This window comes from Enoplosus armatus, chromosome 7 (assembly GCF_043641665.1).
Source record: "Enoplosus armatus isolate fEnoArm2 chromosome 7, fEnoArm2.hap1, whole genome shotgun sequence".
NCBI lineage: Eukaryota > Metazoa > Chordata > Actinopteri > Centrarchiformes > Enoplosidae > Enoplosus > Enoplosus armatus.
The window spans coordinates 8,702,579-8,716,457 of record NC_092186.1 but is presented as its reverse complement, the minus strand read 5'-3'; the positions used below and the strand labels follow the sequence as shown (position 1 = coordinate 8,716,457).

At 45.1% G+C, this 13,879-nt stretch overlaps 1 protein-coding gene across 1 annotated transcript in view; it reads left to right on the top strand.

Annotated features, from left to right (window-relative positions):
- Window positions 1-12,820, top strand: part of dab1a (DAB adaptor protein 1a) — a 39,562-nt gene extending 26,742 nt beyond the window's left edge. Inside the window, exons 5-14 of the mRNA XM_070909184.1 lie at window positions 251-370; window positions 808-846; window positions 1,318-1,380; window positions 2,762-2,815; window positions 8,661-8,723; window positions 8,844-8,940; window positions 9,893-10,299; window positions 10,936-11,131; window positions 11,238-11,392; window positions 12,740-12,820. Of these exons, the coding sequence (XP_070765285.1) occupies window positions 251-370; window positions 808-846; window positions 1,318-1,380; window positions 2,762-2,815; window positions 8,661-8,723; window positions 8,844-8,940; window positions 9,893-10,299; window positions 10,936-11,131; window positions 11,238-11,392; window positions 12,740-12,820 (1,275 nt within the window). The remainder of the gene's footprint in view (window positions 1-250; window positions 371-807; window positions 847-1,317; window positions 1,381-2,761; window positions 2,816-8,660; window positions 8,724-8,843; window positions 8,941-9,892; window positions 10,300-10,935; window positions 11,132-11,237; window positions 11,393-12,739) is intronic.
- Window positions 12,821-13,879: the final 1,059 nt, after the last annotated feature.

Here is a 13,879-nt window from a genome sequence, read left to right as displayed (position 1 = left end):
TGAGGAGATAATGTTTTCTGTTGCAGTGCCAATGTTGGTCTGATCATGGCCTTGATCTCCTGTCATGAGGTGGGGCACGTTCAGCCAACATTTATCGCCACATAATTAGAATAAGCAGGCATGGTTGCGATTCATGAGCTCTGATCAATGCAATGAATGTGTATAGTAGTGTGTGTGTGTGTGTGTGTGTGTGTGTGTGTGTGTGTGTGTGTGTGTGTTTTAATGGGTGGGTGTGTTCTTGTCTTCTCAGGCTGAGCCTGTGATTCTCGACCTGCGGGACTTGTTCCAGCTCATCTATGAGATAAAGCAGAGAGAGGAGATGGAGAAGAAGGCCCAGAAAGACAAGCAGTGTGAGCAGGCGGTCTACCAGGTACACAGGTTTTTGTTTTTTTTAACCTTACCTTAACCAAGTATGATGAGCTTCATCCGAGAGACTCTTGACAGACAAGTCAAGTTAGACTAAAAACATCAAAGCAAGCAAATGACATACACAGCGCCCACTTTCAGGTTTCATCAGTGGCACCATCTGCCCATTGTGCTCATTTCACCTTCCTCTGTTCTGTCTTCTCTACATCTCTTGTTTAATTTCTCTTTATCTCTCTGTCTGTCTCTCTCTCTGATGATTGCCAAATGATTATCTGAATGCTGGGAAGCTGCTATGTCTTGCTGTGCTTTCCGCCTACTCTTTCTACTCCACCGGCTTTAACTCTCCGCCTCTTCCCTCTCTTCTGTCTTCTCCCCTCTGCTCCTTCTCTCTTCCCCGTTTGATCTCTCTCCCTCTCTTTTCCTGCCGCCGCTCATCTGCAGACAATACTGGAGGAGGATCTGGAGGACCCAGTCTACCAGGTAACTTCCTGACTAATCACCTCGCTGCTGTCACCTGCTGCATTCGGCTTGCTCCTCTCTGTGTGCACTGTGGGGAGACAGCCCCTTTTTGGTTACAGTGTGGTAATAGCACAATATGTACACTTTGGAGGGTTAGATGTCCGCAGATGTGTATGTGGAGTCAAGCACTGTAGGAGACGCTCAAACCTGTGCGATTGTGGGTCTTGTGTGTCTTCGTGCATGTCTGCCTGTTGGGGTGTATGATTATCTGAAAGATGTATTAGTTTTCTCAGCTGCTTTGGGAATTTTTGCTGCTTAGATTCTCCTCCATGTGTCACCAGGATCTATTCTTCAATTGCTTTTTGATGAGAGCCTATTAACAATTCTGTTTGACTAATCTCCTCTGCAATTTCACCACTTTTCTTTCTATTTCTTTATCTTCCGATTTCTGTCCTGCTTCTTGTTTTCCTCCCTCTGCTGCTGACGTTGTAGTACATTGTGTTTGAGGCGGGACACGAGCCCATCCGTGACCAATCAGAAGAGAGCATTTATCAGGTACTCACAAGCTCGCCTTGTCTGCTTGTGTCTCAGTTATATTCTCGTCATCTTGTAGTCAGCTGTGGTTAAGCCACCAACAACAAAAAGCTTTGCTAGCCAATAGGTACCAGTCGCTCTTTAATGGGATAGATATATTGTGGCCTGCTCATAAAATTAACAGCTTAATAGCTTGTTTTTTCACTCATAAAAATGTAGATACAGGAAATAAAAGACAGTAAGAATCAGAGGGGAACAACCAGGCAACAGCCTCTAGAGGGCCCTGACAGCTAAAGCTAGCTACCCCGGGGGAGACAAGCCTTTCTCTGGGCGCACTCCTCAGAGTCGTGGGTAGACCTCTGAGGGATGAAGAGGGGGAGGGTACGGTGTGCGTGGAGGGGATGTGGAGGTTATTCCTGGCCTGTGTGGAAGGCAGACCCCTCCTCTTTTTCTCTCCTCCCCTCCCTCTTTTTCCAGAGGAGATGAAAGAAAGCGGGGGAAAGAAAGATTAATCACCAGCCTCTCGTTTGATCTTTAAATAAAATGGATTGAAAATAGACGGAGTGCTGGCGCACGCGCAAACATACACAAACAGAAAAGCGTGCGCACATACACGTACAAACAAACCCACACACACACATAAGGCGTAAGAAACGTGAGCCTCAGCCAGCCTCCAGCCACAGAGGAACTAATGTATGAATAAAGATGGCAGCTTCTGGAAATATACATGTGAAAAAAGTAAGACGGAATTAAGAGGAGGAGAAAGAACGGGACAGGCTGTGCTAGATAGATATCCACATTCTTCATCAGTGCTATTTTTCATTTACCACACAGTCTGATTAGGGCACATCCAGCTAGGGAAGAACAAAAGTTTATTTTAAACATCGTCACTGTCACTGCAGGAGAAACAAAACCATAGGATTCAAACATATCAGAATTTTGCTATCACTGCTCATTGTGTCTTCTCATTGCACCCACTGTCAAATCTATCTGCCTGTGTGACATAGAGATATTACATGTCTCCATGTGTGTGACAATCTGAGTTATTACATCTGTGTCTGTGGGTGTGATAAGCAGCCTTATCCATTCTTTATTAGGGAGAAAGCGAGAGAGAGAGGCCATCACAGCAGGCCGATAGTCTACTGATTAGCCAAGTAGATGAGTTCTCACTCCACAGATTTTAATTCTGATTATCCCGGCTCACTCTCACACACATACACCCACACTCTACTAGTGATTGATTTGATTCCTGAGGAGCCAGGTTTCAGGGTTTTTGTTGTGTTGGCATCCAGTGTGTCGCAGTGCTGTAACAGTGATGTGTGAAGACTGTGTCATTGTTTGATTAAACCAGAGGTAACAGGCTCTCTTGGCTGTTCTCTGACTTTATTGGCCGATTGTGTAGGTTCCCACCAGTCAGCAGAAGGAAGGGGTCTATGACGTCCCAAAGCGACACCCAGTGAGTGACCGTGTGTTTGCCTGTGTCCCACCGCCCCCCTCAGCCTGCCTCCCCCTCTCAGACAAACCTCTCAGCTGTCCCACCATTACTCGAGTGTAAAGCCTTATTCCCTCGGTGGCCTCTCCTTTTTAGAGCCTCGTGAAGCTCTAATTTTCTACTTCCTGTTAACATCTCTCCCCACACAGTGATCCAGTGTCTCTGTGATTTTTCCCTGAGAGGTTTGCTGGGACCCAGTGCTCTTGTGCAGTGTGCTGTGCTACTCTTCTGCTTGTGCTGTAGCTGTGGTGGCTCCGTGCTCCGTGGTGCCTGCTCCTTATGGTTATCTGGGATACTGTGTGTGAATGTGTGTGTCATGTCAGTTTGCTTGATAAAGCATGCCTGGCTGTGGTTTGCCAGTGGTGAATCCAATACAAAACCTGCATGACCTTATCCCAGATTGCGCTGAACACACTGTCATATCTTTCCTTTAATGGATATAAATTATATGTCTGACTTTAAATGTGCATTGCCTCATATTTTTGAATCTATACATCAGGATGTTAAACAGTTTTTCACCCTGTTCATGCATATAAGTAAGAGTGTTTGCAGTGTAAATCTATACCACTGTTTGTGTGTGTGTTTACGGTACCCGTGTGCATGTGGTATGTCTTTAACCTTCTGTTATTGACTCACACTGCCAGTGGTTATAATGAAAGATGACCTTGACCACTGTCAGGCTGCACTATAACTCAGCTGCTCTTTTATCTGCCTATAAAGATGCTAGTTATATTCCCGCCTGATTTAATCTGCTAAAATCTTCACGCTCACAATAACCAGGCTGCTGTCCTGAGTGTGTCTGTGCGTGTGGATGTGAGGTGGTCAGGTTGTATTTGTGCATGTGTGTGCATTTGTGTATGAACACTTCATCCCATGTTGCTGTTCTGCAGATCAGTATTCCCTCAGTCCATCCAGAGCCCACCAGCTCGGTGTGTATTCCCCAGCAGTGGGTCTTTTATCCTTAAACCACAAAAACTGGGCTCTACCACGTCACTACTGGCAGTCACAATCCCGCTCTATGAATTTTGGTAGGCTTGGAATCAGTCTCGCAGTTTTCTGGCTGCATATTATCCCCAGCTTTGGTAAGAAGCTTACAGGCACCATAGTATTTCTGTTCTCTCCTCACCCAGCCCACAACACATGCTGCTATTTGGATTGCCTTTGTGTTGGCTGGTGTCTGAACGTGAACAAATCCAATATTTCTCTCTTGTTGTGCAACCAATTGGACTAGTCGTCCACTCTGGTTTAAATAAGCGAATTCAAGTCTTTTCTGCTTCCCAGTCAGTCAGAGGGAGTAAATGTAACCCAGGATCATAGAAATATAAATGGATCATAGAAATTTAAGATTTTTTTTTGTGTCTAACCGCATGTATTGTTGTGTTATTGTATTGAAGATAATTTAAATTGGTTTTAAAATAAATCCAGGCTCACAAACTGCTGCTGTGCTGCTCTCTCTATTTGTTGAATCTTTCAAGCGTGTTGCACCTCAGTCAGTGATGTCACAGCAGGTCTTTTCCATCAGAAGTCAAATTGCTGCGTTCACATCATAGTGTTAATATGAGCAGCCTCAAGGAGAAATGGGGGATTTCAGATAGCTACAATATCTTACATTTAGTGGAGAGAACTGCAGAAGTGTCAAAGTGCTAAAATGGCTGCAAAGCTACTGTTGCTGGAAATACAATGAAAATTTAACTCCATTGTTAGTATCAATTCAGCTAATTACAAAGGAGCTATATAGCTGACACAATGAATTAGCTTAAGTTATACTTTAACTTATTAAGATTTGCTACACAAATTTAGACAACATCATTGTTTATATGGAGTGACTGCAGGGCTTGCATGGGGGTAACTATCACTCATTCTTCCTATACAGCCAGCATGGCGTGAAGGCAGCAGTAGTACCTGTTGTGACGTTGCTGATCGGGGAGTGACCAGAGGCAGCAGCCTTTATCTGACCAGTGTTATTTAGAGTGGATGTACTGTTTATTTCACTGTCTCCTCAGCTGAAGGATTGACAGTGGACAGTAGCGTCAGATGAGATCATTGCTGTGTGTGTGTGTGTGTGTGTGTGTGTGTGTACACACCGTACCTGAGATGAAATGATACCACCGGCAGAAATGCGACCTCCTGTCGAAAGCAATCTCTTCTGTTGTTTACTCTGTCATTGTCTTAAACGATGACAAATCAATAAAACACACATACACACACACACATTTCAATCTACCACAGCCCTTGACCCTGTAACAACTGAAAGAGTGTGTTGAATCAACAGAAGCCCTCAGTACCATGTAGAGGTCAGCATAGTACCACCAACCAGCCAAACACATCACCTCTGCTCAAACACTGGATTAGTATGATATGATATATATGTCCCATTAAAGTGGGTCATTACTGTAAATTAAAATCTGTGTCTTCATTGGCCTAGCTTCCTGCTTTAAATAAAGGTTGCATTAAAATAGTGTGCAAGTGTGTGATAGTGTTGGTTGTGGTCTCTGTGTGTGACAGAGAAGATTACGTAGAGGAAAATGTCAGGTTGTGTTTTGTTCAGACTTGTGAGTCCGTGTGTGTGTGTGTGTGTGTGTGTGTTTGTGTTTGCATGTGACAGCAATGTTTTCGGCGCGTGATCAGTCAGACGGTAGGGGATCAGCAAGGTGGCGTTAATTAAAGGGGCTGCGATAATTGTATGCTGAACACATGTGCACAGGTAATTACTGTTTCCCTGGAGATGGCTAATTGATAGGTGGCGGCTGTACTGATAAAGATAAAGGGCTGGGCAAGGAGATGGCGAGAGTGTCTAATGGGCACAGAGGGATAATTGGCAGGGCAAGAGTGAGAGGGATGGAGACGTGGAGAGAGTGAAGAAGGAAAGTCAACAGCAGACTGTAGCTTTTAGGCAAGATAACAGTAGATACTGTATGTTTCAATCCAACTGTCAGGTACATTTAAATGTTAAAATGTCCACATCAGGTGCATTTTATCAGTCTGATTGAAATGAACCAGTATGAGACTCTCAGAAGGGGAAAAAAACGTCCAGTAGAAAAATGTATTCCCAGAACTGATTAGTATTGGGCAAGCTGTTATTGTTCTTCGGCATCAGCTAATGATGGCCATACTTCATGCTTTCATCCAAAGAAAAGCATACACTCAGCAATATTGAAGTGCACCAACTACTCTTGCTTTGCCAGACCAATCTGCACGTCACATCTCAGCGCCAGTGCTGGCGAAAGGTCTGGCAGAATCCATCATCATTCTGCTACAGCTGAAAAAAAATATTGGAGAATGTTTGTACAGTCATATTTTTCAAGGGTGGGTGCAAAATACATGCAAATACAGTTCATTACAACATAATAACACCGGCTTTATCCTGTAATTTTTATATTGTAATTCAGCTAGTGATGATGCAGAGCAAGATAGCAGTTTTTTTCCTATAATGTAACATACTCCCTGCCTTCGCTCTCACATACAGCATGTTAGTTAATCCAGCTCCTCTTACTGTGTCTGCCTGACTCAGGGGAGCTGGCTTTACAGAAACACAAAGAGGGTTTAAACCTCAGCTCCGTGCTGTAGTTTAGACTAAAGGTAGGGATGATCTTTAAACCTTTTTAAATCGTCACTTGGGCTCTAAGTCTGTAGAAGAACCTTGCTGTGTGTGTGTGTGTGTGTGTGTGTGTGTGTGTGTGTGTGTGTGTGTGTGTGTGTGTGAGTGTGTGTATGAGTGTGTTTGACTATAACACCTGCAGACCGTCATATTCCCCTCCTAAATAAGCCTCATTTCAGCCCACTCCCTTCTGTCTCACCCTCTCTCTGAGTGTTTGAAAAACAACTAATATGTTTGTGTGTGAGCACATTTTCATCCCACTTGCCATCTAACACTGGGGTTGTGATTGCAGAACGGACATCAAAACACCCCCCACCACCACCACCATCATCATCAACATCATTATCATGATCAGCCTCTCCAACAAGAGCAAACTGAACAGCAGCAGCAGCAGCAGCAGGCAGTGGCAGATCTGATAGACTTAGACCTGGAAATGGTGACTCAGGTAAGGCGCTATACCCACAGTGCTCGTGTTGTTGGGGTTCAGACAAAAGCTCTGAGGGTTTTCAGTATCTGTGAGAAGGGAACATACTGTCCTAAAGGTTACATATTAGCCCCCATGAACTGCTCCTTCAGGCGTATCCTCAGATGATCTCCCGTCCTCCTCTGTCCCGCACCACTTTTGTCACTCTTGACCCCTGTCATTTATGAATAAAACATGCCACCTTGCTGTTACATAGTAATCAGGTAGAGGCAGAGGTAGAGGTGAGTACCATATGTACGGGTGCACCCGTGCATTCGCACCTGCATGTATACGTGTGTGAAAGAGGTGGCGGGTGAGCGGTATAGTCAAGAGAAAAACACTCCAGTGGCTCAGAGCAGAGGTCCTTTAAGGGTGGAGTGGACGTAAAGTTCAGAGTGTCTGTCAGTGAACTGGTGGGGGTCAGGGGGGTTAGCAGACAGCGGCGGTCATCTCGCCTGCAGACACTCCTGCAGAGTCAAGCTGCTCAGAGCACATTAATAAAGCATTCATAACACTCTGATAATCACAGCAGCCTGACCCCACCGCCCCGCTACCACACATGTGAAGAATATTGAGTCGAGTGACTTAACTAAAAGTGGATAGAAAGTCTATAAACGTCTAACTTCCTGTACTGTTTGAACACTCGCTCCAGTGGCATGTTTCCTGTGCCGGTGGTTTCTGTTTGAAGAACATTAGCAAATGCTCTGTGGTATTGACTCAGAGTACTCACAACACTCAGTAACAACTATAGGAATATATTGTAATTTAGTTTAAGAAGGGTGTTTCTTAAAATATGTTTTGTGAATTTAATCCCATGGACATCCTGTTATCAGTCCTTGTGGATGCACCATTTTGCGTATATCTTGGATATCTAGCTTATCGTCGCGTTGAGTTGATCTTTATCTGCTGCACTAGACTCTGCAGCAACAATAGTCCATATTACAGCCTCCTCTCTTTGTAAAAAAACATACCCATCCAGACCCGTAACTGTAAAACACCATGCACACAGATCCATTTTCTGATAGATGTAAAAAGAACTTTATGGTCCATGTGTGACCTACGAGAGAGAATGAGAGGGAAGATATTCTAAGAACACTCATTATCTCAAAAGAAATTATCCGCATCCATGATTTATGCTAATCTCTGACCATGTATTCAAGGCTTAAATTCCTTTACGACTAAAAATAGTTTCCTTCACTTGCCACCGGCCTAAAGATATTATTACTGTGGAGATACTAAAGAGAGGGATCATTGGGAGACTGTGAAAGGAAACAGAACGATACAGAACAAATTCAGATCAAATAGAAAGGCTGCTGTGTTTGATAACTATTCCCTCTGAGGCTCTGAGGCGCACCACACATCCTCTACAACAGAGCGTTAATGACTTGTCCAGAAGAAGGAACTGTAATGGTGCTGTGGGGGAGGGGGGTTAGAGGGGTAGTCTGCTTTTAGACCAGCTGGTGGAAAACAGCAGATAACGATAAAGATTGTGATAACTCTTGGTAGGTATGTCATCATAATAAATCATTTCATCTCATTATCCCATCTCTCCTCACCCCTCTGTTACGTCTTCTGTGTTGCTGCCACAGTGTTCAGGTAGGTACCACAAACATACCAAGCTAGTGTGGTGTTGCATGCAGTGTGTGATGCATGTTGCACTGGAATGTAAACTGACCCAGATAATGTAGATAGCATAACAGTATTGTTATTGTACCTGACTGGTAGTGTATACTTTCTCTTACTCTCAGAATATCAACCAATTAGAGATTTTTGGAGACATGTCCACACCTCCTGACATCACCTCTCCATCGGTGAGTAGCTGTCAGACAGACACAGCTTGTGATTTACGTCTTATACATTCCTAGCTGTATTTCCAATGATGTTTTTCTCTTGTTTTTCCTCAATCCGACCTCCAATCACAACCTGTGCAGACCCCCGCCTCTCCAGCCAACACCCTGGACCCCTCGCAGGGCCTGCAGCCTCCCACGGAACTGTTTGCTCCCTTCAATCCTGCGTCTGTGCCCTCAGGTAGGACCTTCATTTTCTGCTTAAATACACCACTGCTACAAGCGGAGGGAAAACAAACGCAGCGGGGGAGAGGGAGTCGAGAAAGGAGATGAAGGGGAGCTGGAGAGTCAGAAGACTTGGAGGCAGAGGGCAGAGGAGAGAGACAAAGGGGGAGGTTGAGATAAATAGAGAGGGACGGAATAGAATTGAAATGTAGATGAGGGGAGGAGGAGGAGAAAAGGTGGTATTGGTTGTGTGTTGAATATGAAATGCATTATTAGCTTGCTGCCCCAGATGCTGCTGATTTACCTGTGGCTGAGGCAACTGCGGCGGCAAAGTAATAAAATATGCTACCCCTTGCTATGCACAGGGCTTCTGTGAATTAGACGTTGGTGTATTCTTCGTAGTTTTTCTGGCTCTCCTCCTTTACTCCCCTCCTCAACTCTGTTCGTCCCCACTCCTCGTCTCTCTCTCATATGTCAGTGTAGCAGGGCGTCCGAGGTTAGATGTCAACTTTCTCTGCTGTAGGTAACAACCGGAAACAGGAGGCTAGCAAGTGTGTAATAGAATGAGCTTCCACTGATGAGTTTGAGTGATTTTAATGAGTGTGTGTTGAGCTCTTCGTTTTCATAATGACTCTGCCTCATTCTGGAGGTAATTATGATAGTTCACCATGACCATTAAGAGACACCACATTAGCTGCAGGCAGAAGTAGGGCAGCACTCTTTGGTGATGCATGGGTTATTATCTGTGTGTGTGTGTGTGTGTGTGTGTGTGTGTGTGTGTGTGTGTGTGTGTGTGTGTGTGTGTGTGTGTGTAGAAGAAAAGCAGTAGTGCGCATATGCACTGTGGGTATTTAATCACTTCCTCTTCTGTCTTCTTTTTTTACCTTTATCATTAAGATTTTACTAAATATCTACATTTCCTGTATATTTTACCTCAAACAGTTTCCTCTCTTGTCGCTCACCACCAGGTTATGTGACGATGGGAGCAGTACCCCCCGGCCACTGGTCCCAGCAGGCGTTTGCTGCCCAGACACCGCTGGCCTTCGGGGTCCAGTCTCCTCTAGGGCCGGTAGCCCAGGTGCTGCCCGGCGGCCAGCCTCTCATCTGGGGCCAGGCCAACATCTTCCCTGCCACCCAGCAGCAGTGGGCAGCCATGGCAGCCGGTGCTTTTCCCCCCACAGCCTACCTCCCTGCCCAACCCGTGGGCACTCTGCCTGCTGCCATGTTCCAGACTCTCACCCCCGTCACGACTGTGACTCCAGCCGGCGAAAGCCATTCAGCTGCTGGAGCCAGCGCGTCAGCTCCCTCCCCTTCAGCGTCGTCGAGTCCGCAGCACGGGGAGAGGGCGAGGAAGATGGGCAAGGAGATGTTCAAGGTGGGGAGATAATAAATAAAGAATTCTGATGAAACCACAATTATGATATCTACTGAGAACTCTGAACTATTCTCCACCTTGTCTTTTTTAGAAAGTGTGGTCATGAGGCAAAAGAAGAAATTAGTAGCAAAATTGCAAATTATTTAACATCAACCAAAGAAACCAGGAACAGTGTTTAGCTTTTCATGTTATCATATCTGTTGTTTATCGATTTATTTATTTATTAGATAGCCAACAATAGAGAGATGACAGGGAATGAAGGGAGAGAGACAGGAACTCGTCATGAATTGAGGACATTGTGGACATCGTCAGCACCTTAACTTGACATTCTTACTGTTTTGTCTAATCACAAAGAGCATGGCCTAGGTACAACTGGAATTTGGTTGAGACCAACCTAGATTTAGTATGAGCCTCTGGAGTTTGTTCCACCGACAGTCAAACCCATTACGATTGAGACCGAACACTGTAATGCTGGGACAAGCCTGAGTGCAAAAAGCTATAAGATCAAGACAAGTTCAAGACAGGAAGCACTACAACCCAGGTTTTAAATAAAACCTATTAAAGAATGGGTTACATTTTTCACTGTGCCCTGTTTTAATGTTGTCATACCTGACCAAAGTTTGCCTCCTCCTTCAGGATTTCCAGCTGGCGAAGCCTCCGGCCATGCCGTCGAAAAAGGGTGATCAGCCCAGTTTAACAGGAACCTCAGAGGCATTCAGCTCTTACTTCAGCCGTGTGGGCACCGCCCAGGACACGGACGACTGTGACGACTTTGACATTTCTCAAATGAATCTGACACCAGTCACCTCCACAACACCATCCACCAACTCACGTAAGAACTCTGTCTATTCAGGTTTGTCTGTACTCAAAGTAACCTGCTTCTCCTGCAGCTGTTTCTGTCTGTAGCTACGATTGACTCAGCCTGTCCTCCCCTGCAGCACCCACCCCGGCTCCCAGGCAGAGCTCTCCCTCCAAGTCCTCAGCGTCCCATGTCAGTGACCCACCCACCGACGCCACGGACCCCCCCACAGACGACTCATTTGGGGAAGCGGAGGGCAGCCCTAGTCGCAGTGGAGAGGAAGATGCTGTAAGTGTGTGTGTGAGGATGGTAGAAGAGGTTTGTGGAATAAGTCAAGTGTGTGTGCCTTTAATAACTCACTCCTTATGCTGCTATAACCTGCGCAGCGTGTTGAGATCTGCTGATAAATAGCCTTTGTAGCAGTGTTGGCGGGCCAGGTAATCACTCTGGCTGATTAGGGGGCCGATGCTGTTGTGTCCCTGAGTGTGCGAGTGTGTGCTTGTGTTTGTGCATCAGTGCATGTGTGAATGCGCACATGAAGTGTGTGTGTTTCTATGTGAACATGAGCGTGCCTGCATAAGTATGTGGTTCAGTGTGTGTGTGTGTGTGTTTGAGTGTGTGCGCGTGTGTGTGTGCATGGTCAACACAGCGTTAAATTAGCTGGTGGAATTGTCAGAGACATCATTAAGCTGTTATTAATACCAGCCAGGTAGCGTCCATACATCACTACTTCTATATGGACAGACTCATCTCTGGTGAGATAGAGGAGGAATAATGCCCCGATTCTTCTTCCAAGGGCAATTAATATTTATTTTACCAGCAGCACCTCAGTCCAAGAGGGAGAAAGTGAGAGAAATTAAGGAAAGATGAGAAGATAAAGAGAGATTTGAGGAAGGGCGGAGAAACTCCTTTTGCCTTTGACCAAAGTCCTTGTAGAATGAGTGACCTTCCATGAAACAAGACTTTTCTGGTACTTTCCCTGCCATTTTTCTTTTTTTGTGTTCCTTTCATGCTTGCCTCTTTCTTCTCTTTTGGCCTCCACTTTCCAGGCGTGAAACATTAGTTTTATGCCTCCAATCCATTTTATTGAAAAAAATAGAGGACTTTCACACTGCTGAAAATGTCACCAGGCCTGAATAACATACAGAAGCTTTACACAACCCAGAGAAATGTGCATTGGTGGCAGCACTGAGTGAATGAGTGCGGCGAAAAGGTTACAAAGAAAGAAGGAAAGAAAAGGCAGGAAAGACGGAGCAAAGGTTGGAACACAGCCACCCGCTCTCTGCGGGGCGAGGTGTAAAAAGCGGAAGTGTTTTAGGGAAAAAGCAGCAGATCAATAGACTGAACTCCACAGAGGCTTTCATAATAGACAACGGTAAATGAGCGCTCGCATGTGTGTGTGTGTGTATTTGCAAAGAGAGGGCTGTGTGGGCTGTGGTTTCTCACTCCAAGTGTCCTTATTTCTCCTTTAGAGTACTGACACCTTTTCTCTTTTGCTTCCTGTTTACGTCTACTCTTATGGATCCCACAGTCCTTCTTTCAGATTTATTATTCTTTTTCTACTTTCCTTCTCTTATACTCCTCCATCATCTTTTCTCTCCACACTTTTCTCTTCCTTCCTCCCCTTCTTCCCCTCTTTAGGCTTGTGGTTCTGGGTCGCCCTGCCCCAGTGAGACAGCAGAGCCCAGCCCAGACCAGGCCAGTCCAGAGGCTGGGAGCTAGATAGCAGCAGGGCAGGGTAGGTATCGATGCTTCTCCTCCCCCCAACTCCCCCTCCTTCACCTCCCTGCCCTTGTACCTCCCACTTGCATCAATATCTCAGTGTGCTGCATCTTTTTTTCATCTTTTCCTTCTTCTGTTGTGTCTTTGGTCTCATTTCTACAGTTTTTCCCCATTTTTCCTTCACCTGCTGTCACGCATGCTCAAAGGAAGGCATGTGTTTGACACTGAGTGGTTTGTCATGTGTGTGACTGTGCTTGTATGAGAATTTGTGTTTCATTTTGTATATTGGTAAATTTTGTTGTTGGAGTTTTGTAAGTATTTTTTATGAGTGTGTGAGTTTTTGAAACAATGTGTGACGAGTTCATCACGCATGATCACTTTGGCCTTGCGCTCTGTGCCCTCATTGTGTCGTGTCTTTGTGACGTGTACCTAAATCACGCCCAGTTCCCTAAATAGCAAACATCTCACTAGGAAAGCCAATAGTGTGTGACAGCCAATCAGAAACTGTGCACTTCAGTGAACAGGACGTCTTCTGGGATTTGCCAGTGTTGTGTGCAATATGCTGATCATGGCTGTTTAGCTTAATATAAAAATGATGTGTGCTGTCATTTTTATGCATTATGTATGTTACATGATGTAATATAACTCATAATATGTGCATTATTGTAAGTTGATCAAACTGATAAAGACAGGCAGCAACTATCAAAACTTAGGGAACTGATGATGTGTGTGTTTTCACACTTTTTGCACATCATCCTGCAGGAAAACTTTGACACAACTTGGATCGGCTGGAAAAGTCTTTTAGAGACATGTCCACATGCAGTTTGCCTACTCAAGGGGACAGAGGGACACACACACAAACAAACATACACACACACACCCCAAAGGGGAGAGCCATTTTGCTTCCCTACCCGGTGTCCTCACCCACACGATTCCCGACTGTAGCTCCTTAATGATAGCTGCTGGCACTCACACAGGGAAAAATGTAATGGTTTTGTTTTCATCAGCTAATACTGGGGTGCCAAGATTAATGACTGCCCCGACATAATTGGCATTAAT